Genomic DNA, 23,542 nt, shown 5'->3' on the forward strand with positions numbered 1-23,542 from the left:
AGCTATATTTGTACAGAGAGGGAGATGGTTGTGATAGCAGATCTCTATTAATGTTGGATGGGGGGGAAGGTGGGGGGGGGGGGTTGTAATGTACAGTACTGCTCTTTTCTGCTGTTGAGAGATATGTGTGGGGTAGGCACCGTAGGCCGACAAATGCTTTCACACACTAATGGACACGCCACACACGCGGGTGTGTGACCTCAGTTTCCCTTGGTTACTAACAGAGAACAGCAGTTTTGCCTTGTTCGAATTCTGATCTGCTTTTTTATATGAAATCACATCCTGAAACAGATAATAAAAACCTTTTGATAGTGAGAAGAACCTGCATTTAATATCTCTTCTGTGTGCAAACAGCATTTGAACTCTACCAAATATTTTCAGAAGCAATGAGGGAAGGACTTCATGAAGCCAAGAAAACACAAAAGAAGACAGAAAACCTTTCATGAAAAGCAGTTACATCTCTGATCTTTTAGTAAAACGGGTGTGTCAGTGCAAACATCTGTTCACGTCTGGCTGTGTGTCTGCTTGTGCTTACGCTGCGTTCACTGACCGTGTGTGTCTGTTGGATTTTTCCTCTGGGGCTTCTGGGATCTCATTTACTTCAGAGAAAAAGGTTCCTTCGTTCAGCTTGCCATTTAAGCATGAATGATTTCCGAGTTTCCATGAAAAGAAGGACATGCCGAGTGGAAAACCAACAGATAGAAATGTGGATGCATTTCTTGCAACAGTAGAATGACAAAAAAAAAAAAAGGTAGGAAAAAATGCAGTTAATAGAATTTGTGTGACATACATCCAGGTTTTTCTGTAAAAAAAAAAAAAAAAAAAAAGGCTACCAGTAAGTGGAACCATATGCACAGGATTTAATGTTAAACTGAAGTTTTATATCTGAGTTTAGAAGCTCAAATATGCTTTATAGACCTCATCTGTGTGCTCGGAAACTTGTTTCTGTATTTGCATTTCAATATCAGCGGAATGAAATGTTACTTATTTTCAGCATCAGTGGGCGCTGCTGCAGTGTGCATCTCTCTGTCCTCTTTTCCTCTCTGCTGTTCATCCATTGCTGCCTCTCACATGCACACACACACACACACACACACACACACACTCTCTGCCTGTCTTTCTCCTCCCTCTTTATATTCTCTCTAATTCCTTCATCCCTCCCCCTTTTTCTACTTGATCTGCCTCTCTCTGTTGCATCGCATCTCCCTCCCTCACTCTTTCTCTCTCACACACACTCACTCTTTTTGCTCTCGCTCTGTCTCGAGCACATGCAGACAGAGGGAGAGGAGGGATGAACAAGGTGCACACATGTGAGGATCTCCTCAGCTGCCGGGGCAAGGCAGGACTGGTGAAGAGAGAAGAAGAAGAGGAGGAGGAGGAGGAGGAGGAGGAGGAGGACTAGAGGAATACTGCAGTGACCATCCAGCTTCTTTCTCTCCATATATTTCTCCCTCTATCTCACGCTGCTTCACTGCTTTCGTCCCCCCCCCCTTTCTTCTTCTTCATCCACTTCTCTTCCCCTCTGCCAATTATACCATGAAGCTCTCCGCTGCTTGTTGCTAAGGTGGGAGCCAACCAGGGGAGCAGAGTGGACTGGGCATTATTTTTGGCTTTAAGGTAATAAGTGCTTTTGTAATGGCAACTGTCAGGTGTCACAGATGTTGCATTGCACTTGACTGAACAGAGCTTTGGGACTCAGTATTGCAATATGGTTCTGGGTGTATCTGGAGCACGGCATGCATGATGAGCATATTGTGTGTGAACTCTTTGCCAGTTTATTCAGTTTGTTTCAGATGACTGGGTGTGTGGACTTGTTTATTTCAGTCTTTGCATGGGGGTTTAGCCCTGTGAATGTGTGTAGCTGTGTGTAATTTCCTTCTGCGTGTGTCTCCTGATTAATCGGTGGGGTGTTTGTTGTATGCTTGGAAATTTTAGATTGTGTATTTCCACACACATACACACACACGTGCTGCACTGCACAGAGAGGGCATGTTTAAGATATTTGACTGTCTTTCAGAAATGATCAGTGTATTCTCCCTGTTTGCACATCTTGAGCAGGACCTTATTGGAAATGCATGCTTGGATGGCTGAATTGGGAGAAATTTTGTTTTTTCTAAAATGATAGCTTCCAGTCCACAGAGGCCCAATTGGCACACTGTCTTTTCTTCAACCAGGTACAATGCAATCCATACACAGCCTGCCTTTCTATATGGCCTGTAAGGCAAATACAAAGATTAGCTGCCTAATGTGCTCACACTCTAAAGAGAGCACAGACCTGTTACCCAATGGGGAGTGCTCCTCTTCGCACTTCTGGTGGCAATAACAAACAGTGAGGCGAGAGCGGTTGATTACTTATTCACTCATGCACATCGCCATGCTCCGAAGCGCAATACATTTAAGTGTTTAAACATAACAATAAAACCACCTTGCATGTCTGTTGTTGTGCCAGCTGGTGACAGTGGATTTGAAGCATTTCTGATTTGTCCTTTAGCAAAAACTTGCAACATTTTGCAGCTGCAGTTACATAATTCAGCTACCCTAAATCCCTTTCCAACCCTTGGCAAGAAGCAGTGTCACTTAATCAGTTATTGTATAAGGATTTCAGATTGTGGCTGTCATGAAATGCTGCGTGCATCTGTCTTTCTTTGTTCCATCAATACATCTTTTTTTTTTTAAAAAAAAAAAAAAAAAGAAAGAAAAAGCAGAACCCCAAAGGAATAAGTCAACGTGTTTCTTTTTTTTTCTATGCTCCTTTACCATGTCTCATTTTTATAAATTAGGTACAAAAACAGTATGAACAGTCATGAACAGTGTAATAAACTTCACCTCTACTCACCCCTCTTTTCACCTCTGGCCTGGGTTAAAGACCTAATAAATAATTTAACTTCCCTGACACACACTGTAGCCTCCAGTGGCAAAGAGTAAATGGGGATAAGGAGGATTTTGGTGAAGTAGTGTAGGTTATGGAAATCCTGAGTTAAGCAGAATTAATTCTCCTGAGAGTATGAGAGTGTGAAAGCCCAGAGAAAGTGCTGTGGACTGTTTGGATGCTGTAAATAAATCCCTTAACAGCGGCTCTCAAAGCAACGAAGCATGCAGGGGTGGAAGGTTAATGTAGGGAGTGCGGTTAGGTCAAAGGTAGCCATTATATGATTGCAGTGAATAGCAGCAAAAGACGCTAAGCACAGGCTCTCACCACACTTGAAGATCAGTTTAATCAGTGCTAAGAAAGATGACTCATCAACATCAAACTGATGCTGAGTTTGTGTTGTTGGCTCACATGTCTGTGTGCTTTACTTGATTTCTGCTGTCCTAATTGTTCTTTGCTGAAATACTTTGCTACAGTCGATCATCATTTTTTCCTTATCAGATGAAAGCAACCATTCCTCCACTGACGCTGTCATGTGATTATTTAATTAACTGATTCTTAATTGAATAGTATTTAACATGGTTAATTACAAGCGGATGTGTAATGTAAATGGTTATGCACTGTGTGGATGCCCTGAGTGTTTGTTTTTGGACAAAGACTATTAAATCTTTTTACATTCAACAGTTTTAAAACTTTAATGTGTTTATCTGGAGATTCAAACATGTACCTAAATGCTTTAAACCATTGATTTTACTCTTACTGAGATAAGCTTAAAGCTAACCATGAACAATCTTCTTAAGTGAATTATGTAGAACTTTGTGACAATAAAGAATAGTTGAATTTGCAGACCTTTATGGAAATATAACAGATTTCTGCCATTTTTTTGTATTTCTTTGGTGTATTAGATGCTACAAGTTGCACTCATTTGGTGCATCTGCTTGTTTACAGGCCTTAAAGAAAATGGCAGAAGGGTCCAAAGACCAGGGAGGCACTGGCACCACCGATCCAGAGGAAGACTCCCCAAATATGATCGTCTACAGAAAGGCAAGGCTGACTTTAAGTGTTTGTTACAGTATCTGGTCTACGTGAGAAACCATCGCTGACAGGCAATGATCCGTACACAGGCTCCTGACAGAGCAGTGGTCTGTATCAGTGTGTATCTACCACATACTAGTTTCACTGTCAGGTGTCAGGAAGCTTCCCTTTAAAGCATCTTAAAACGAGCTCCACTCCCATCTCTTTTCTTTCCTCCAAAGGCCTCTTCTTCTTCCCACTGAGCCCCAGCACTAGGCTAGACCCCGATGTTTTAATAAGCTCACAATCCTTTCAGTGGATTTGGACAGTGAGAGGTCCTTTCAGTGTCAAGGGTAATTACCCCATCCCTGCGGTGCCTCACTTTCAATCACTACTGCTATATCAGAGAGGGTTAGCCGAACTGCAGGCTAATTATGTGCACATTCAGCTGGGGAGAAAAAGCTGAATCTTCAGCAGTGGGGCTGAAATGATCAATGAGGGGGGGAGATATTTCTCCCCAGCTGACCAAAAAAATAGTTATTTCACTGCTATTGTGACAGCCAAGTTGATAGAAAAAACTTCTGTTGATCAGACTGTCTCCATGGGATCCACTACTATCACTGAGCCCGCTGGAAAAAAAAAAGGGTTACAAGCAGGCGGCAGTTGACAGATCCTGTCCCAGTGTCCCAAATCTGCTGTTTCATCCTGCTCCTAATGGCTGTCCATTCACATAGCGAAGTAAACAGATTAGTGGAAGGATGGGTGAGACAGGACGTGAAATAATTGTTGACAGCATCTGTGTCAGTTGGTAAGATTTTCTTTTTAGTGTCGTAGTGATCTGTGCTTCTGTAGAGTTTAGGGCTTCTTGACAGCAGAAAAGTAATTGATAAATCCATATAACTAAACACCTCCACTGGAGCCCACCTGGAAAAACTGTCAGGGTCTCATAAGTGATCAGAATTGTGATAGCTGGTGCTGATTCTGGTAATTATGCTGCTGGTATGTGTGCCGTGAAGACTGTCACATGTCGGGAGTTTGCAGGACATGGGGTGGACGCACAACAGGTGACTCATGTGCTTATGGTAATAAGTCAGGAGCATTTTTAAAAAATATATATTTTTTATATGATAAAGCTGGAATTCCATAATGAAGATGATCAACCGAATAGGATGTGTGTTTTATCAGTGGCATCAACAAATAGAGGAAAAATTCAACAAGTGTCATGTTCGACATGTTGGACCCATTACTCCCAGTCAACACCCCTCCACAATGGTTTTACCACTGCATATGGGTGGCTGAGCTTGTGCACGTGATATCCATCTTAGCTGAACTTTGACCACTATGCGGTGACATGACAACCTGAGTGGCCACTAAACACAAACCATTCAGCCAGGCTGAATGACAAAACTGAGACTGATGGTTGAAATCCACTGAATGTGAACCAGGTACTGATCTGGATTAACGTCTAGATCGGCACCTTGTGACGAGAACTCTATAACGAAGACTGGTGTCCATCTGAGCACACATGTTGAGCATGTTTCAGCGAGACTGTGGTTTTTTTCTCCATGTTTCTTTTTACTTTCCTTGAAGGAGACTGGCCAACAGTCTCATGTCCTGATTTGTACCCTTAGCTTTTCCTCTGTGAGTTATTGATGTAATCATGACAGAAATTTAAAAATCTTCCTAGTGGCTAACCTCAAACGGAGAGTGAACAACTCAAAGGCATTCAAGCATTTCAGCTCTCATGGCACAGGCAAAATATAATAATTACCCCATAAATGAGCATATGGAGGCTCTCTTTAACTTAGGTAGTTAGTTGCTGAAAGGCAAGATACGCAGATAAACCCAGCAGAGACTGCAGTCCTTAAAATGCAGTATCTTATTGCGTATGTTGTAATACCAGAATAGCTTTAGTTCATCTTGGTATTGATTCAGAGTCTTTGGAAAGCCACTGGAGAAATGAAGCATGGTTATGCTTGTTTAAATCCCTAATTCAAGGTTTCGATGGTGGTTGAAAATGCTGTCTTTGTGATCCAAAATCTTGGATATGTTGCAAGTAGATTATTCACATAATTTACATGCTTACATACTTGGTGCCACTAACATCAAGCATTTAGATTTTCCTATAAAGCTTTATAGCCTTCTGTTGTTGCCATGAGTATTTGCATGTGTTTGTGTTGCTGAAAGAACCGCTGTTCAGGCACAGTTGTACACTCGTGCCTTGTAGGAAGCTGCAGTAGAGAACATACTGTAGTTGCATGTTACGGTGGGCATCTTCATAGATTTCACAGTGCAGCCTGATTACGTAACGCGGCACATGCCTGGAGGCGACACATTTAAGAGGCTAGATTTTGCTTGTCAGGAGGCTGCCTGGGGGAATATTCGTCATTTCATGTTTTAGTCATGCGCTGTGACAACAGACAGATTATTCTGAGGGGTGACAGGACTTTCTGCCCATCCGTCATTGTAAATGCAATTTTTTGATTTGAAGCTTTATAGGAGCAGAGCTCAGAAATACATTGCAGCTGGAAAATCTGAAGTGATTTTCATATCATTTTTGTGCACACACTACAGTCTGAATGCAGTACCTTACCTTTAATTGAATGCATAATAATCTGACACTTTACATTAATCCTTCTCTACTTTAAGGTGTTAAAAAGGTCAAACAATAGAGAGGTGCTGGGTCTTTCACTGCTGAGTGGCCGTGGCCTCTGGACTCAGTGGGTGGGCAGCCTGGCACTGCGTGAAGGCGCTGCTTGCAGAGAGGCAGATGGCCACCAATATGTTCTGCCGCCTGGGAAAAACACTGGAAGCCTCATCCCAAAGGCTTGAGCCCCTGTCAGCTGGGAGACATCAGCAATTTACCAGAAGGAGTGAAGGCTAGGCTAGTGTGATCTTTGTAAAAGAGTTCCATGCGTGTAATTGTGTTTTACGTAGCAGAGAGGGGATGCCTTAACTTTTACATCAGCTTCAGAAAAACATGTTAAAAAAAAAAGGTGAATGTGATGTATTTAGCCATAAGAGGAGTTGAGTGCTCGGGAGAGAAGGAGGTCGTCTCTTGTTCATGCCGAGTTGATGCTGCAGCACTATCTTGCTCTGTCTCCCTCCTCCCACGAGAAAAAAAAAAAGGAAGTGAAGCAAAACAAGTCAATAACTGGAGGACGTCTTATTGCTTCAAAAACAGAGAAGCAGAAAAAAAAAAAACTTCATGTGCAGACGTGGGTTGCACGCATTCTCTTACACAGCTCTCAGGCTGCTACGGTGCACACTACCTGCTTCTTGTTGTGTTGCTCTTTGTTCAGCCTGCTCTGCAGAGTAGACAGAATATGGTGGGTAGAAGAATAGAACTGGCACCAAGACACATGAAAAGGAAAGCATGAAGAAAAGCATAACTGTGCTGGGAAATGCAATTTAGTTGAGGAGAGAGGCCATTTCACAGATCTGATGGGGCGAAGCTCACAAACTAATAATAGCCAACATCTCTTGTTCCTAAGTGCAAGTGTGTGTGTGTGTCTCCCCCTTATTTCTGCATGGCCATTTGGGGGCTTAAAGTCTTCTGAGTTGTGATTAATGCACAAAGCTAATTGAAAGACTAAACGCTTTTTGGACAATCTCAGAGGGTTAACTCATATCTGAAGATTGGACTTATTTCATTTGTTTGTGTGTGTGTGTGTGTGTGTGTGTGTGTGTGTGTGTGTGTGTGTGTGTGTGTGTGCGCGCGCCAAAATATGTCCTCCAGAGGAATTTCAACAGCATCACTGGATAAATGTTCATAAGAAACCTAACCAATAGTTAAAAGGCTTGATGGAAGAGGCATATAGATGTGTTTGAATTATCTTTTTTTCTTTTTTTTTTTTAGCATCGTTTTTGTAAATGCCTAAAGATGTTGAAGGTTGCAGTGCTCCCAAGTAGCAGAAACCATGCAAGATTATCACAAAGAATCGAGAATCATACATTATCTTTGCTCCTGCTTTCCCCCTTTCTTTATATATGTGAATATAGAATTAATCCATAACCAGTTAAGTCTATGTGATCAATTCTTCAGCTTGGAAATAGCTTGTTTTTCAACCTTTTTCACACAGTGGGGTCTCTACTCAAAGGCAAATTCAGGCTAAAGTTTTACAGATAAATTGGACATCATATCCTCCTGACTACCAGTAGTTCAAATTTGTCCTCTGTGGAGGACATTTGTAAGCCTAAGTATTTTCATCTCCCTGAATGCTACTGAACACCTTTTGGTCTTTAAAGAGGACATTTAGTGCTTTTAAATGGTACCTCATTTGTGGGGGTGGGGCTTTGTGAACTTTCTGTCTCTCTTTGAGAAAAATGGCCTCCATTGCAGCAAGCATGTTTTATGGGAAGAGCAAAAGTGCATAATACTTTTCTTTGTGCTGATTTTGACTTGACATTTTGTAGTTATATTTTCATTGAATACCTTTTAAACTCATCAAATCGTTTCTTAGATAAATATAACTATGTTTTACCACAATATTTAAAAGTTTAAAGTGGAACTATTATGTGCATTTCAGGCTAATTTATTTTTATTTCTGAGCCCAGAAGGGCTGGGATTGATTGAGTTATTGTCACAAATGGCTTTATTTACTTCAGACCGACCCTCTCCGTAGGCTGTCAGATCAGCCTGTGGGCAAAATGAGTGGATTGAGACTCTTCCGCATTAAGCCCCGCCTCCCGCCTACATCGGGAGCGCACACCGCAACTGCTTTCGCCATCATTGTAATGTCTTACAAACAGAAGGATTAGGCTAATATGAACGCAATAAAAAAAACTAAATACAATGTCAACACATAGCATACAGCCCTACATGTTGGAACCTGAATCAGAGCCTGAAAACGAAGTGGAAATCAGCAACCCACAGCAACGAATGCAGCAGGATGTCTCTCTTTAGTAAACTCACCAGCCATCGTTGGAAATAACTTTATCCAACGTTTTCCACCCGCCTGATGTATTTGTACATGCCCTTGTTAACCAGTAGAAGGTAACCAATCACCGAACCTTATCCCCTGGGACGTCACAAGGATTTCCAAGTAGAAAAAACTCTCTGAAACGACACGCTTTTCGTTGCCATGGAAACCGAACGGAGAGAGCGCTGGAACTCAAACTCAAACTCAAACATGCGTTTAGGTGATAAAAAACAGTGCCGTTCACATATCTGATGAGGATTCAACACTGTAACACTGTAGAAAGCTCAGAAAACTCAAAATACCATAATAACAACCCTTTAAGCATTGTCCTCCGTAGTGGACATTTGTAGCTACACATTTTTTTCCTGGTAGTCAGGAGGATATAGTTTACTTCAAAAAGACTGTAATCACATAAATTGTCATATGAATGACTGCCTTTATTTACAAGATTCATATGTATGTGCACGGTCGTATACAAACAGACACTATGTAAAGAGCAAATACTGCATTCATTTATTTGTCTTGAGTTGTAAAAAATTTTTGAGCATATTTATTATCTTCCTCAAATCGGTTTATAATTTGACTCCTATTAGCTTGATATGGTAAAATTTCCAGTGAAAGTGATGATTTTTATCAAGTCTGTGGCCACAATTCTAATTCTCAGGAAGCTTAATTCAACCTTGACAAGCACTGCTTTTGTTTTTGAGCCAATTTCTTGAAAAAAATTAAAGAATTAGACAATACTGAGACATGTTTATGTCATAGTTTGCTGCTCGCTAACCATTAAGCTAACTACACAAGCTATAGCATGCTAATGTTAGCATTAAATTCATAGCTAATTTACATTGCACAGACACAATACACACACTTTGGTCAACATCTCTGTTATGTTTTTATGTATACTTGGATAAGAGTGTTTAATTTAAATGGTGTGTTTAAACTAAAACCTTGGCCCAACTCAGCTGTATGTGTAACCATAGTGGGCTTCTACACTTTTTTCAACTATCTGTCTGCTATTAGTTTTTCGTTGCTTTTTTCCAGCCCTTCCTCTGCTTCTTGCGAATTAATAATTGAAATCCATTTCAAGTATTTCGTCTTCAGAAAAGTATCTCTCCCTCTGAGACATCATATCCCTCTCTCTCCCCATTCATCTATTCATACAGACACATTTTTGTACAATCATGCTATTTTTTTTTATCCATGTGTGCCTTTAAATGTAAAGAGGAATTACAACATAGCATGCAAGAAATGATATGTTCATGTTTTAAAATGCTGACGACTAATCTAATTTGTCCGAACAGATAATTTATTTTTCTTTTAACCTTAAAGTGTTGTTACATAATGATAACGGATGTTTACTCCTGTAGCGACAGCTGTAAGGTGACTAACACAGGTCCTCACACCTTTGTCACTGTCTTGCACTAGACAGATGTTGAATCTAACATACCCTGAGGGATAGAGGGAGAAAACATTTTCCTGTCACTGGTTAACCTTTTCCTCTTTCACCATCCACATGTATGACAGTCGGATGGTTGGTATTAAGATTATTTAGAAACCGCTCCCAGAGGGAGGTTGCTCATACAGCATAGTTTTATGGAAATATATATAAAATTACAGCACCGGTGGGACATTATCCCTCCCTTGGAGAAGATGAAATTATTGTAAAAGGCAGCTTCCTGCATCATTGGTTCTCCAACTACAGCAGAGATGACGGCTGGCTAGATTTGAAGGGCTAACAAAAGCACTCTAGTTGCTCCGGTCAGAAGAAAGCTTTACTGCTTGTCTTCCTGCTGCCACCTTTAAGTCACACTCTGTTGTCTCTCTGAAGGGCCCCATAGAGGGCATATCTCTTCTTTTTCTCTTCCTTTTAAAACTAGCCCCTGTCTGAGGTGTTTATGGACCACTATTTGCTGTTCCTATGTGCACTTAAGATAGCACACTCCAACTGAACACTCTGGATATCATCTCTGCAACTGCAGGGACAAGTTCGCGCAGTGCTTTATCATGTTGGACTGTTTTAACACCATCTCCACTTGCGCCATGGGAGTCTTTATCTGAGGCGCTGGTATGGGCTGAAGCTTTGTGTTTCTATGCTAAGTGCAAGTGTGGGTTGCTGGGTTGCTTTCCTGGTTGGGTCAATAACATAAAACAACAGTAAGAGCGTAATGCTCAATCTCTTGCATAACCAGCTACGCATGTATTTATTGTGCTGGCCTGGATCTCTTTTCCAGTATAGCAGAGGGACCAGCACATGACAATCCTAGAGGTTCACTAAAAACAAATTGTAGGTGGATAATAATTTGTGGAGCTTAGACAGCCTGCATGCTGTATAGACAGGATTATTTACTTCACCCGTAGAAAATAGCAGTGACTGAAATTAAAGTCATTTTCCCGGTGAGGCAAGGCCTTTGCTTGTGCCTCTCCGGCTTTGTGTTTGCACATTGCTAATAATGCGCTCTCAACGAAGCACATTTAATAATGCAGCCAGTCTTAGGCTTTTTTTGTGGGAGTGGAGTGTAAAGCTGTGTATGCATGGAGAGGGTGACGATAAGAGGGAACTTGTTGGGGGAACGGCTAGCACCGCTGTGTCCCACTTCTCAGTGCCCTCCACGTAATGCAGAATGAAAAGGCTGCTTGAAATGGCACAATAGATGGAGCACACCTTAAATACCTCCAGCTGTACTGTGAATAACCTCAGCATCTCTGCAGGATTCTGGAGGAGCTTGCTGAACCCCCTACAGACTGGATGATACAAAAGAACAGGGAATATGTATAAAATGACAGCCTTAGAGAGGATTTCCACAACGGATAACATTTCCATTAGGATATGCAATAACATCAGGGCGGAAACCACCGGCCAGTTAAACTGTTTTTAATCATAACGATAAAAAATAAATTCCTCTTTCATCATACTGGACCATGAATGCTATTGGGTTATTGGAAGCAGTTTTGACATTAGCATGGTGAAAGCTGCTGGTTCTCAGTGCCTCGAGGTGAAACCATGACATGTTTGAGTGGAACAACTTGCTGGGCAAACTGTAACCCTGCGGTAGTGCTGACACAATGAATTAGTTAAAAAAAAAAAAAAAAAAAGTGCTATGTAAACAGAATACAAGCTGTTATGGTCCCAAATGGTTTGGTCACAATTTTGAAGCAAAGCATTCACAACAACAATGAGATTGTTCCATGTTTCTATATTTAACCTATCATAAGTATGCACACTGCCTGCCAGAAGTGGATAAATAGAAGAACAAAGCAGCTGTGAAGACAATGAAAACATTAAGCAAAATTCAAAGACATTTACCTCTTGAGTTATGGTAAAATACCCTCTCTTTTGAGAGAAAGAACGTGAGACAGAGAGAGAGAAAGAGAGAAAATATCTCCAAAGGAGAGGAAACAGCCACAAGATTATGATTCCCAGTGTGAAACGATGTTACCCGGAGTAGACATGGAAAACAAAAGGAATCACATGTATGCTAGCAAGAGTGTTCCTCTCTAGATTTAATAATCTATATAACTCATTTAGATCCCCTTCAACTAAATATTATAAAAGTTGATTACTGCTTCCTTAAAGGTGGAGTATGTAAGCCTTTCAATATTTTCAAAATAAATTAACTAAAAAAATAACTACAATCATAATTAGATTGTTTTTTTAAACATGTAGGTTCCAGTCTGTCCATATTTGATGCGTTATTAAATTACAAGTTTAATTAATGACAAAGACCCTTCTTAAATGTTTGCCTACCAGTGAAAAAAAGTCCTTTTTGTCATTTGTCATTAATTAAACTGCAACTCTCGAGGACTGGAGTTGCCCACCGCTGCTCTAACATATCAGCCTTAGTTATAAACATGAAATGCAAACAATTTCTGAGCAGTCTCAGAAATATGCGGAGAAATTTGCCAAACATCTGTTTTATGATGGAGTAAAACTAAACAAAGTCTTAAATAAGGCAGATTGTCCCATGCGGCTGTCGTCTAAAGCTTTGGTTTTTGATACTTTGTCTTTTTAAATCTGTTGCAATCGACCCCTTCCCACTCAAGTAAACCTTGGTTACAGCAGTCATCCCAGATCACAAGTGGAGCTAAAAAATGAAATAGTTGGAAAATTTTACTTCGAACGGAGTCTGTAACATGACAAAATTCTTTAAATCACAGATTACTTCCTCCAGGCCTAAGCTCTGTAAAGTCTCTGGTGATCTCAGACACTCATATGGATGGTCTTCAACACAATATTTCCCCTGATATCTACCTAGTGTTATATGAAAGAGTACTTACAATAATTCTAGTGTTAAGCCTTTCTCTCTTTGTACGCCCAGTGTTTCCACGTTGAACTACAGAGATAGATTAACTGTATGAGAAGATCCTCTTTTCAAGTCACACCCTGCTGACGAGCATAGGTTATTAAAGTGGCAAACCCAATCACATGCGCGTGCAGCACGCAGCGAGTACAGAATGAGTCTGCTTTTACTCAATTGAGCTGATGAAAATTTGATAGTTGATTGAGCAATAAGAATGCCGGGACAGATGGTTCATTTGTCCTGTTGAGCAACATTTCATTTCACTGTAACATTAAAAAGCAATTCTCACATGAACAGCGGCACATTCTGTGCAGGATTTCTGCATTTATAAATAAGAAAACATGGTGAATCAATCTGATTCTGGTACACTGTTGTTCCACTTTCCCTCTTTTACAATTTTATCTTCTTCATGCCTCATTGCCAGCTGCAAGTTTGACTCCTACTTGTTCAAACCTCAGGAGCCCTATCTAGAGATGTTCCTCGCCTCCTGCTTGTCCTATTTTTACTCTGACTAATCAAAGAAAAAGGAGTATTTTGTCACAGCTGGCAGCTTTTTCTTGTGTTGATTTATTTTATTTTATGTTGGCAGACCAGTCGCTGATGGAAATTTCCTCAATATGCTGAAAGAGCTGATGAACTGGTTCTCTAATTTTTAAAGAAAAGCTGCACAATACTTGCAGGATTGCATAATATTTCATATTTGAATGCTTCATTAGACAGTTTCATCGCTGCTCAGGCACTAAAATAAGCTTCCAAAGAATAATAAAAAAAAAAAAACGCGCAAAATTCAAATGGAACTTAATTACTCCTGACAAAGGTAATGAGCATCACACTGCAAAGTGCAGCTTGTCGCAGTGAGAACTGGATAAAATATTTGGATTAACAACAAAAATGCACTGTGATTGCAGTACTCCTTTTTTTTTTATTGTAGAATTAGGCGCAGAGAAAGAGGAAGATAGAGTGTCTATTGTTGAACTGCAGGTAATGATGGAAAGCAATAGCGGTGTAACTCCAACTATCTCTGGGCTGAAACTGAAGCAGGAATGAGTCACCGAATGTTAATCAACCCAGCTGGCTAGTCTGACTAAACATCTCTCTAAGGAGACCAGGCCATTTAGTTTTGTTCCAGAGGGGGGATGTGGGGGCATGGGGTACATCCCCTGTCCTCTGGTTCACTTCAGACTCTGTAACCCTGCCTCACAGGATTTGTCTCTAACCACTATCAAACCCCAGCACGTAAAAATAAATCGGATCCTCGTGTGTTTGTCTGCTGTGCTTGTGGCCAGAGCCTTAAAAGTCTAAACAACTCATTTGTCACATATGACACTATTATCCTCAGGTGCACTGGGAGATTTGAAATTGAATTTGTGACTTTGGGAAAGCTACCCTATTTGTCACTGTTCCAGGGAGTTAGATAATCTCTTTCCTGCTCTTGTCTTTTTTTACATTGAAAGTAATTGAAATCATTGGAGACCTTGCTGTCTCCCAACTCCAGTTTCCACTCCAGTTGTTTCGTCAATAACTCATATGGTAGAGGCCAAATCCATAACAAAGATATGAGTGCTTACATCAGCCTGAGTGGCAGAATAACCTTTGCAAGGTAAAATGCCGAACCATAAACGCTGATGTTTTCTAGCCTACTTGGTGAGGGCTAAATGTGTCCTTAAACCGGTCTGCAGGGAGGAACTATCAGTCGTTTATATCAAAAGGGTTTATTTTGCTCTATTCCTGCCATGTGCACATACAGAAAACCAGATGCTCTAAACCTCCAGTCCTCTACCGGAGCAAGAAACCATTATTAATCCCATCCTCCTTCTCAACTAGCTGCTTAGACGTGTCAGGCAACTTGAGCTTAACTCATTTAGGCACTCCAATACATCCAGGCTTTAATTTGACACCAGTGCATTTGCTTTGGCTGGATATTGGTCTTCATTAGTTGAAAGAAAAATAGGAAGGGAGTGCTGTAGCTTTTAAGCTTGTAATAATCATCAAAATGCTTCTTGCTGATTCCAGAGAGACAAGAGGAGGTAATGATGGTGCAATTGGGTGGAATCACCAGAAAAGGCTAATGTGGTTATTCCCACGCTTTGGAGGTGCGTCTGGCAGAAAGCTGCAAATGCACATTCATGATTATGTGATTTATTTTCCACAGCAAGTGCACAGCAGCCTGAATATTGCTATGGAAAGTCAATGAATGAAGGCAGTGGTCAGCTGCTGTTGTTGAGGTGTGACATTCATGTTCTCCTGATAAGATGACTCACTGCATGTCATCTATAGTCCAGCCTCATCAATGTGCCCTTTCAAACCAAGCCCAGAGTTTTTCAAGTACTAACCGGCTATAAAAAGACAGATCGCTACCGCTGACATTACGCAGGGTTCATATCCTCCCTTCAAGTAGGCTTGGTGCTTAAATGATTTTTAAGCCTATCATGAATTTATGTCTGAAAATTATTTAGAGACTTTAAGAGATGATTTTACAATCACACTCCATGTATGCTGCGACTGTTTCTAGAGGTGTAATTAAATATAAATCAAGGTCTAAATATAATCAAGCAAGCTGATGCAAGAGAGACTAAATGATTATATTAACGTGCTGGCAGCAGTCTGCAATAAAATATCATGCCGATCATCTGTAACTTGGTGGGAAAACAACACTTCCACAGTGGCTCTTAGATGCTCTCAGTCTTAATACATAAGAAAAGGTGGACTGCAAAGAGCTGACATTCATTACTTATCATAATTAACCAGTGTTTTCTTTTTTTTTTTTTTAATTTAAATTAATTTAATTCTTATTTCCTTAGGTTTCCATCATCTTTAATTGGACAGCCAACAGTCTCAGTACACCTAAAACCCGTTTAATGGATGAATCCTTGCAAAGCAGTTCCATCATCCAGTAACCAGCCTCTTCAATTAGAAGTTGACTGGTTTTACACTCTTAACTCTCATCAAAACAGCCTCATGTAACTTATCTATAATGGTAAATGGACTTGCACTCATATAGCGCTTTTCTGGTCATGCCAACCTCTCAAAGCGTTTTACACTACATGCCACAGTCACCCATTCACACACATACTCAACCCCAACACATTGTAGTCAGGGGAAACCTGGAAGTGATCCACCAACTTTCCGTATGGAAGATGACTGCTGTAGAGATGTAAACTACCTTATTCTGGGCTATATTTTCTTATATGAATGCACTTCAGTGCAGGATCTGAATAATGACAATTTCTTTTCCCATTGAGTAATATTTCTAGTTTGACCCTCATATGGTAAAGGTGCAGAGAAAGGAGGTCCACACAACACACCCCTGCAACCCTTAGCAAAATATTTCCAAATGGATCAGCATATTCCTTCTTTTTCATTCATTTTTACATGTTTGTGTGTGTGGCGATGATTAACAAGGAAGATTTAAAGGATTGGTTGTTTTGTTTAACTCAGCAGACATTGTTGTATAAACACTATGAGAAAACATTCAGTTTAAAAAAAAAAATAAATAAAAGCTCGGTATTTAGTAATCCATCATAATCTCATGCAACATATTTCACTGTGTGCTGTGAGGGTATTGGATCCATTTCATAGAAACACACCAGATCAGATTTGAGGTCAGGCTGTGATACTGTTAATCTTTCTCCACCTGTCAAATGTTCAATCTTCTTAGGTATAATTATGACAAACAGCCTCCATTTTTGTTCACTACAGATATAAATCTAGCACCTCAGCTTTAATTGTACATTTTAAAAAGGTTTTACTTCATGCATTAATGTTTCACTGTCCAGACTGTCCTTTCAAGACTCATTACATTAAGGAGGAAATGCTTTTTATATTATGTAAAACCCTTGTTTAGAGGAAGATTTGGCCAATTTGGAAGCGGTGTTTGAGTTTCCGTATAGTTTAAACTGTGTGATACAAGGAAATTGGTGATTCATTGTTCAAATAAAGATTCATTTTCATCTTTTTTAGAGAAAATTTGGTAAACTTTGCAGTACAATGTGGAGAAAAACTCAATTGTTTTCCTGTTCCACATTTCCAATGAAGTTCTCCAATCTGTGTAACATCTAGATAATATCAGCTGCCATTGTGGAAGAAAATAAGAAAACTGATGGCCTGTAAAGCAAGTGTTGCTGTGCAAACTTGCCCTGCAATCACTGTCTAAATTACAGCCTGCTGTCATACACAGATAGGATGTAGCAGGGGTGAAAATAGAAAACGGACATGTCAGTTTGAAATATTTTGAGGGGATATTAGATCACAAAGCATGACTCGTTCCTCCTTAGGAAGCCTTCTCAATAATTTAAGGAAGTGCGATGGTTAGGCTGCAAATTCTGCCTTTGCAGACATAATAGATGGTTCCTTTTTGGCTGCCCAGGGGTGGAAGAATACAAGATTAATGAGCAAATTTAGTTGCCTCCTGGCAATGCATTAGATACTTGCTGAAGGTGGTCGTTTGACTTTATAGATAATCAGTCAGCAGTAAGTAAGGATTTGATGCCATGAAACACATTCAGTGCAGTGTTTGCATTGTATGTATTGATGTAACTCAGAGACATATCTTGCTATCACACACAGTTTTCTGCTTATGATGTGTTGGAGATTCCCATTGGCTATCCCAGGCCTCATTTAGTTTCTGCGAGTCTTTAGTAAATTATAATTAGAGGAGTGATGTGTGAGTGAGAGGATGATGTTAAGACAAAGGCCAGCGCTGCATACATCTTCTCTGCAAGTCCCTATCAGGAGAGGAGTCTTCCCCTCAGGGACTGAGTGCAGCAAAGCATATTAGAAGTGTGGCACTGCCTGCTGCCCCATGGCGATGTGAGATGAGATTTTACCACCACATGTCAGCCCAGCTGCCCAAATTTCATTACCTGTACATATGAGTTGAAAGTAACAAGGTCTTATTGCCAGCGTTGCGAAATCGTCATCCATTAAGCGCAGAGCGGTTCTCATAGCTCCTCATTAGACCTGAAGTCATGCCGTTAAAAAATATAAACCCGTTTGGCAACGGGTTTGCTTTATGTGAGTATCCAAGGATGTGGGAGGATTCACTCTCTGTATCTAAAATCCAGTCACTTAAAGGAAAAGCCAGTGCAGGTAATGGGAAATATCAGGCCTGAGGTAACAGCTGTGTGGGTGACAGTAGTACAACAGCAGAGAATAAGGGGAGGAGGGATGGAGCTTAATTATTCACAGCGGGGCTGTTAAAAAAATCCTCGTCTACACCAGCAGCCATGACAGAAAATCCATGCATCTTTAAAGGTCAAGGGCCTGTGTTTATAGAAGCACATGAGGATCAGAGCTGAGACCGGGGGTATAAAATATTTGAAGGATTGAAACATGCTGTCTGTCACTGGAGAGAATCACGAACAGATGGTTTATAGAATCACAACATAAAAAGAGAGAAAATAACATTTAGATAAAAAATGTGGCTAAGCTGATTAACTTGTGACACATCATTTGGCTGCAAAGCGCGGCTACAAGTTACCCACACACACACATGCATGCAGCGATGATTCAACAAATAGGCTAAAATTTGTGTTTTAATGGATGGATCTGAGTTCAAATTAAAGCAGCCGGACCTGAATGCCACCTGTGCAGGACTGGTGCTTGAGAATTTATTATCTCCTTTTATATTACAGCCTCAGATGCTAGCTTAGCCTTTCAAATATCAAACATCCATTAAGGCTTCAGAAAAAAGACTCATGAATCAGAGTGCAGAAAACATTTAATGTTATTTGGGTGCACTTTGCCAGCTTTTTTAGATAAAACAAAATCTGGAGTATTTAAAGTAAAGGCAAAATATGCTGTAGAATCCTGAAGCCAAAATATGTCCTCAAGGCCCCACTGGTGGCATCTGGACTCCTCCCTTGCTCTCGCAGATGAGTGAACTCTGCAGCAAAACTTGGTCTCCTGTGTCTCAGACATCAAGAGCGGGCATGCAGATCTACTGAGGGACCAGGCAAACCTGGGCCCGATGACACCTCTTCTTTTCTCCCTCGCTATAACCCAATTACAACCAGGCCTCAAGGAATGGGGCCGACAGGAGTGGCGTGTCAGGGGACTATGCCGACATCAAAGATAGACAGATGGTCCTGAGGTTTTACTAACTCAAACCAATTTCCTGGAAGCCTTATTACACATTAGCGAGTGCAGTGCCCTAGATATGAAGTTAAAGTTAAATTGATCAAAAAGGTGAAAAAAAAGACTTTTATATTAATATCAACACTCTTGAACAGCTTATTTCAGCTTTTATGTTGGAGGCAACAGCTAAACATATTTTCAAATTGCTAGCCTCCTCACGCTTGCACAGTGTTATCCACTTGCTCCCACCTGACATAACATCCTCTGCTATTGATTCACACTTTGACATTTTGTAATAACGACCAACGTGCTGCGACGCGGAGGTGAGACTTTGATATTTCCTGAGATTGATTAAGTAGAGGCCAATAAATGGAGAAGTAAAATGCTCATAAAATGACAGAGTCCTCTGTGGAGCAAGAACTTTGTACCTTTGTACAATCAGACAAACCACAGCAGATGCTACTTGTTGTTGTCTGTCACTGTTTTTCACATCATTGTTCTTGCTTCACTGGTAAATAACCTCCCATTGCTTTTCTTTTTTAAACAGTGGACTTCTGGCATAGTTAACCTTAAAAACCTTAACGGAGTCCGAACATTAACAGAGTCCCACAGGCGCTCAAAATGCAGATGGTGTGAAAGATGCCACATCCCTACATGTAAATTGCTGTTAAGAAAATGCTCCTCTGCAAAGGAGTGAATTGCAGGGAGTAATGCAATTCTCTCCCACTGGAATAAAATGACCTTTTGTGGCTGGCTGCTGTCGCTGAGGCTCATGAAAAACAATAAAACCACGACACTCATGGACCCTTTCACAGCAGAGTAAAAGCAACTTCTAAAAACAGCGAGTCTGATGTGCGCCTGCTGATGTCCGTCATTTCACAGTGTCTCTTTTTAAAGTAGCCCCTGTATCTGGGCAGACACTTTTGTTTTAGAGAGGACTATCTGTTCAGAGGAGCAGCAGCCTTCTGTTTCCCCTGCACTCAAGCCCTTAGCAACCCATGGAGTATCCAACAACAGACATTTACAAGAGGAGAGAGGATCTTTTTCTGTTCTCCTTGAGTCTCATCAACAGAAAGGTGACCTGATGAGTCACTCTGGTTTGTGGGCAGGCTTAAACTCTCCTCGGTACAGCCTACTTAGCATGGCAGTGTTTCTATTTGCATGCTGTTCATAAGAATTTTGCCAACGTCAAAGCTTTGATTTAAAAGCATCTTGTTTGAGGCTGAGAGGCATAAAAGGAGCTTGTTCATTCATCCTTTTGAAGAAAGAGAGTTAGAAAGCATTGACAACAAGATTATCCCTCCCGTCTTAAGAGCGTGATCTGTAATTGTAATTTAGTCAGGCTGGCAGGCTGCCCAGTTCTGGAGCCAAACCGGACAAACTTTTAATTGCTTTTGTCATTTGCGTTGCCATAGCAATTGCAAATCTAAACTAGCACATTTTGAAATGTTCACATCACACAAATATTTCTCATGTTCTCATGGCCTGAACAGGTATACGAAACTGGCAAGCATGGGGTCTGATTGATTCAAATGATAGATTGAGAGTATGTCTTCAAAATAAGACATACAATCCAAGTTGATCATGAAACGTCTCTTCATCTGTAGCTGGGTGGGAAAACAAGCTGTGACCAAGTGTGTACATTTTATACCCATTTGTACCTCTGGGCCTTGTTGGGTCGCCATTGGGGTGGAGCCACTTGAGCTAAAGAGACAGCCAGTGCCTGGTCTGCATCTGAATTCCTCAGGATTAAGCTTGTCCACATGGAGAGGGTGGGATGATGTTGACTGGAAAGCAGGGACTGATTCTTCTCTGATGCAATAAGTTGTTTATGCACACACCATACTTGCTACTTACTGTCAGTTCCCCTAAGTTGGAGGAGGCAGTGCAGAAAAACAAGACATTCTTGCATTTAAATTAAAGTGAAAAAGAGGCTTTCTGTTCTCTTTCGACAATTAAATTTAATGCATTTACCATTTGTGACTACTTGTCTTTACTGAAGTCTGAAAGGTTTGGTTGTATTTTTTCCAGCTGCAAGACCTGATGGGAAAAAAGTCGTTTATTGCATAAAAGAAAAGACTTCAGGGCATTACAGTGAAGATGGCAATTAACACATTTGTCCGTGCACAAAAACTGTTTATGTTTTTGTTCATATGCACATTTTGCACACATGACTGTGCATGAGTATGTGTCAGCATGTGAAGGAGGCCATGCAAATGTGATTCATTCGCACATCTCCAAGCAGTCCAAGTTTCCAACCATCACACTTATTTAGCAGGGCTTTTCCAGTCTATGTGCTGCTCTGTGACTCCCCAGTGTGACAGATCCAGTAAAAAAGCTCACAAGTCTTCCTCATCATGACTTGGCATGCTACAAGCGCTGGTAGGTGAAGGTGTGGGGAAGAGAAATTAAAAGAAAGGGCGGGGGGGGGTCTTCTATCTCCAACAGGCTTTATTCTCACCTCAGTCCTCAGGGCATCACACACCAGCTGGAACTCCCTTAATTATGCAGCCAGTATGGCGCAGAGGTCAAAGTGGCACTCAGATGAGTGTCATTTGACAAGTTCTGGTCTTTTAGAGACATTACTTTGCAATTCATCACACAAGTTAGCATTTACACACAAAAATGATGGAATAAAAACAAGGATACACAATCAGAAGGATAAAAACAGCAGCTGCTTTGACAGAAACCCAACGTCTCCACATCAGCTGTCCAGATATGAAGAATAACTTCCCCTATTAAATTTTCTCTAGTCAAAAAATATTTAGGTGTTGCGCCTGGCCAATGTAAGAAACACAGCTGAGGAGTTTGGCAGAACAGAAATCCTTCATTTTAATAACAAGATCCTATTGAAAGTAGTGTTGCTGTCTGTGACACACACACACTGTGTGGTGTTACCATGTCAAAGATAAGGCTTTGTCATTCATTTTATCTGTTTGAAGCTGATTGATTACTTAAATATTTCAGTTTTGTCTTGATTTAACTGAAGGGGGTTCTGACACATCCAATTTTTAATTTGATCAATGCATTTGATCAGAGTATAAATCAGATTACAGTCTCCTGGTAATATGGTGATGTAGATTGGTGTGTTATCTTCATAACTATTGGCATATTTTCTGATGGTTTCCATATTTGATGCAGTGGGAACATGTAGATGTTGAACAGTTGTCCCAGAATGGAGCCTTGGGGGACTCCAAGGGTTGTTTTACTTCTCTCAGATGTACCATTACCTATAGTGATATTCCTTTAAATAGTACAAAAAGTAAACGATTTCAGTGCCAAAAAGTCCTACCCACTCTTTCAGGTGGTATAGCAAGAATTTCAGGTAGACTGTATCAAATGCAGCACTGAGGTCCAGTAGTTCCAAGACTGAAATGCTACCGCTGTCTGTGAACATGGCAAGATTGATACTGCAATTTAATCTAAAGAAGCTGCAGGGTTCTGACATTATCCTGACACATTCACTTACATCAGAATAATGGAAAGCAGTACATTTCTGCAAGGGTTTTAACTCTGATTATGACAGCATATGATATGTCTGAAATTGATGCATGAAAAAGTGAAGGCTTTCAAAATGTAGGTTAAAATGAAGAAAAGGTGAGCTGCAAACATCCATCAGACAATCAGTTCAGCTGCTGATATCTACTGCAAAACAACAATGTCATTCCCCTCTAACAGAGAGCTAATTAAACAGCTGTGTGGAAAAAATATGCTACTTAAGGCAAGAATTAATATGTGAAATTCACCGTATGAAGCAGCTGAACTGGAGCAAATCCAACCGCATCATATGAGTGACCTAGGCTGACACTCGTCATGGAAATAATTCTACCCAGAATTTCAACAGAACATTACACTTTAGTTTATTAAAAACCTTATACATAAGGAGAGACATCACACAGAGTCACAGGACATCAGAATGAACTCTAACGAAGAGTCTAACTTTTATCTACAGGGACAAGGAATAAAGAGGAAGTTCCAGATGGGAGGAGGAGGAAAATCACAACTTCTGTGTTTGAGGTCGCCATTATCTTTGTGCACAGCAGGTGTTGTCTGAACATTTCAGTCCATCTGCGAGCAGAATTGTTTTGCCCTGGTGCAGAAGTCAAATCTACTGCACCCATAAAATGTGAGTTGTCTTTGCACATAGTTAACTTTAAACATGCTGAGCTTCTTGACATACAGACTGTTTTGCATTTAGTCATCTGAACTTTTACTTTTCTGAATTAAATTTCCATCACACACAGCAAGTGACTGAATGCTGATTAAAATGCAAAGCCAAAACAGCTGTCATACTGTGAAGTGTTGGCAAAGCAGCAGCTATGGAGCGGCATTTCCACTCATTTTTTGAGTCATAAACATATCAG

The 23,542-nt window shown here is 40.5% G+C and overlaps 1 protein-coding gene across 6 annotated transcripts in view; it reads left to right on the top strand.

The window, feature by feature from the left end:
- Nucleotides 1-3,829: 3,829 nt before the first annotated feature.
- LOC306772980 (regulator of G-protein signaling 6-like) overlaps nt 3,830-23,542 on the top strand; it is a gene marked incomplete at both ends in the record, with an annotated part of 40,341 nt that continues 20,628 nt past the window's right edge. For all 6 annotated transcript variants that reach the window (XM_079262657.1, XM_079262654.1, XM_079262655.1 and 3 more), the window contains one exon: nt 3,830-3,913. In XM_079262657.1, the coding sequence (XP_079118783.1) occupies nt 3,830-3,913 (84 nt within the window). The remainder of the gene's footprint in view (nt 3,914-23,542) is intronic.

This window comes from Telmatherina bonti (genome assembly GCF_933228915.1).
Source record: "Telmatherina bonti genome assembly, chromosome: 22".
Classification (NCBI taxonomy): domain Eukaryota; kingdom Metazoa; phylum Chordata; class Actinopteri; order Atheriniformes; family Telmatherinidae; genus Telmatherina; species Telmatherina bonti.